At 32.3% G+C, this 3,841-nt stretch overlaps 1 protein-coding gene across 1 annotated transcript; it reads left to right on the top strand.

Moving 5' to 3' along the window:
* Positions 1-1,568: 1,568 nt before the first annotated feature.
* On the top strand, positions 1,569-3,115 carry LOC102581987 (uncharacterized). Its single transcript, XM_006353758.1, has 2 exons — positions 1,569-1,904; positions 2,474-3,115. The coding sequence occupies exons 1-2, from the start codon at positions 1,569-1,571 to the stop codon at positions 3,113-3,115; spliced, it is 978 nt and encodes a 325-aa protein (XP_006353820.1).
* Positions 3,116-3,841: the final 726 nt, after the last annotated feature.

Below are 3,841 nucleotides of genomic sequence, written 5' to 3'. Positions count from 1 at the left end.
AATATACTCTTTAAATTTTCTTTTAAAATCTGGCCTTTTGAAGTAAATATTTTAAAATGATAACTTTTTGCGAAATTTAACATTCAAAGATCGATTTTTGCAAACAGAAATAGTTAAAAATCAACCTCGGGAGATTAATTCTGCAATCCCAAAGTTTAGCGCTAAAAAACCCAACCTCGATCTCTTTTGAAGTTGATTTTAAGGAGTTTTTAATAGTGTGACTTATGACCGCATTTTTTATGAAAATACTTTCCTTCATAAACAGTACATCCTAAAAGGAGAAAAAGAAAAAGAAAATGTACTTGTAATTTGAGAGTACTTATTTCTTTATGTAATAAGAAAATGCATAATATGAATATCTATATTATCCCTTGGGTTACCCATTTTTTATTCATATCAAATATGAGCAGGTCGGATATTATATCCATTTTTACCCAATTCATTTTCGACCAGTCTGTATGTCACCCCTATTTTCATCCGTCTTTATACTCTCCTTGTGCCTCACTAAGTGCATGATGTTCTATTATTTTGGTTTATATTGATTTGAATACATACAATTCATGAACCTTTTTGTCAAATATCTAAGTTGGTATAATTTATTTAAAATACATTGTAATTTTAAGCAATATTGATTGGTTCAAAAACTAACATACATAGTTAGAAGTTTATTTTTATCTACTATTAACAAGAGCATACTATTTAAAGTTTTTATTTTCCCTTTTCCATATAGTTAGTATGAGAGTATTGAGAGTCTAACTAGATAGTAGTGGTCATTACCTTTGCTCCCTTCCTATAGAGAAGGGCTATGAGTCATAATTTTGTTGGACAAATTGAAATCCACTTGGCATTACCCAAACTATCTTCCCCTTTTCTTTCTCCTCTCTTTCTTCCTCTGTCTATTCTGTTTTCTTCATCCATCTAATTTGATCTCTATGTTTTAATCATGTTGAAACTAAATTCTCCTTAAATCTAATGAAAATAATAATATTCCCTATTCTTTGTACACAATCCATTCCTCAAATTTCACATTCAATTACTTTACCAATTTCTTAAAATGATTAGAGTGTCACATTTCCTCCAAATACTTGTACATTTTTCATGTAACAATCCTAGTCCCATTAATTGGTGATTGTTCATTCTATCTAGATCTTACATAGATCTTTTTTTTGTTTTTGGTGATATTATAATGGTGTACGATATTAGAAGAGATCATATCTTAAAACAAGATTAGGAATCACACATTGTTATGATTATATTATTAATTCTTATATCATAGTACTAGATAGCAATTAAAGTAGTCTCAGAAAATGAAGCATGAAACACATCAAAATCAGATTATCTCAGCAAAACTTTTCAATTCTCAAAGGTATATCCATAGCCTTATTGTGTATTTTCTTTTCTTTGGTTCTGGTTTGGTTATAGGAATATCATTAACCTTCTATCTAAAAGATGTTCCAATCACATTAAAGAAAAAACTATTTACTATCCAACCATCTCCTCCATTAATAGTACCACCAAAATCTCGCCCTCCTCCATCTCCTCCATTGAATCAAGAACAAGGCGTGACGATGAATAATAATATCAAGAGGAAAATCCCGGGTGTTGGTAGAATAGGATTAACAGATTATATTAAGCCTCCTGAAGCAATGCATGATATGATGGATGATGAGTTAATATGGAGAGCTTCAATGGTTCCTAAGGCTAAGATATTCCCATTTAATCGTACCCCAAAGGTCGCGTTTATGTTTCTAGCAAGAGGTAGTTTACCATTAGCACCACTTTGGGAACGATTCTTTAAAGGACATGAAGGACGTTACTCCATTTATATTCATTCTCAACCATCTTTCAAAGGGGATGCACCTGAAGAGGGACCAATTTTTCATGCTCGAAGAGTCCCAAGTAAGGTATGTTACTAATAGTAATTGCAATTATTCATATTTTATGTGTGATCTCGTATGCTGCCTCTATTCATTTTTACTTGTTCATTATTGTAAAAATAGATTTTTCACTTTTATTTGTCACTTTTAACTTATTAAGAAAAGATAATTAAATTTTTTTCCATACTTACCCTTAAAATTAATTGCTCATTCCCAAAATTATTTTTTGCAAGACCTAATAGTAAACATCAATTATAGAGATAGTGTGGTAAAACAGTCATGTCAATTATTGTTTTCTGAATGAGTTTGTCAAGTTCAAATGTAACAAGTAAAAGTGAATTGGACATCATGTGTGGAACACTATTGAGCTATAAGCATTGATCTCACTTTAGTCCTTTAGTGAACCAATATACTTTGTCTTTGGGCTTGAATTGGCCCAGTCTCACTTGTAAGGCCCGTTCATAATGGCCTTCCAAGTGAATTATTGTTCATTTTTTACTTTTATGATGCGACTATTATTTGAAATATGTAACATTTATGATCAATGGATGGAATATTTAATTTGATAATATCTTCTTTATTGAAAAAATATGTAGAGAGTAGATTGGGGAGAATTCAGCATGGTTGATGCAGAACGGAGGTTACTAGCCAACGCGTTACTCGACATGTCAAATGAACGTTTTGTGCTTCTTTCAGAGGCTTGCATTCCCTTATATAATTTCACAACTATCTACACCTACATCATGAACTCCACAAAAACCTTTGTGGAATCCTATGATGAATGGGGTCCCGTTGGACGGGGCCGCTATAATAGTCAAATGACACCATGGGTGACAATCGAGCAATGGAGAAAAGGGTCTCAATGGTTTGAGCTTGATAGAGAGATCGCGCTTGATATGATCACCGATACAAAATTCTTCAATTTATTCAAAGACTTTTGTAGGCCAGCATGTTACTCTGATGAACATTATTTACCAACTTTTGTCACCATGAGATATTGGTGGAAAAATGGTAATAGAACGTTGACTTGGGTTGACTGGACAAAAGGTGGACCCCACCCTACAAAATTTGCTAGAACTGAGGTAACAAGGGAGTTGTTACACCAAATGAGAACTGGAATTCAATGTATGTATAATGGAGAGCCTACAAGTATGTGTTACCTTTTTGCAAGAAAGTTCTTACCTAGTGCATTGGATAGACTTTTAAAGTTTGCTCCTAAGGTCATGATGTTTGGTTGATCAATATTTTATTGTATCGTATCGTATCGTTTTCATAGGGAGGGACTTGTGCCTATAACGAACGGTCAAGTGATTGCAATGGGAATATTGACCTTTCGTTTGATTTGTTTCTTAGATAGGTAATTTAGATGACGCACCGTTTTTCCTAACATTGTTTTTATAAAATTTTGTTGGAGTTAGTTTGGATTAAAAAGAAATAAACCAAAAGAAAATCCAATATGTCATGTAATTCTTTATTTTTTTTTAAATTTTAGTTCGTTATTATTTCTTAGTTGTAGCCTAGTAGGCCCTTGTTTGGTCGGATAGATCCTACCTCATTTTCAATGGGACAATATTGAACAAAAGTTACTTATGTTCTTCTTTTGTTAGTACATTGATTTGTATGTTGTGGATGGAGATAGATTAAATTATATACTGAGAGTTGTTAGATTAATTAAATTCTCCTTGGAGTTGTGTATTAATTATTATTTTTAATATCATGGTGACTCATGTAGGCACATGTATGCCAGGGTATCCAATTGGACACTCTTTGTCGAAAAAAAAACATCGCATATACAAGTAAAATGACACACAAAGTGATTAAATAACATATTTTGGACACCATTGACATAATAAGTTGTTATAGCCTAGTGGTTTAAGATGTCTTGAATGTGTGTGTAGACATTTTTAACGAGTTAGTGCTCGCGTGTTCAAATCTCACTTGGAACAATTTTTCCCTTTTTAAAA

The sequence above is a fragment of the Solanum tuberosum genome, unplaced genomic scaffold (genome assembly GCF_000226075.1).
Source record: "Solanum tuberosum cultivar DM 1-3 516 R44 unplaced genomic scaffold, SolTub_3.0 scf00160, whole genome shotgun sequence".
NCBI lineage: Eukaryota > Viridiplantae > Streptophyta > Magnoliopsida > Solanales > Solanaceae > Solanum > Solanum tuberosum.
This window is presented reverse-complemented; position numbering and strand designations above follow the sequence as displayed.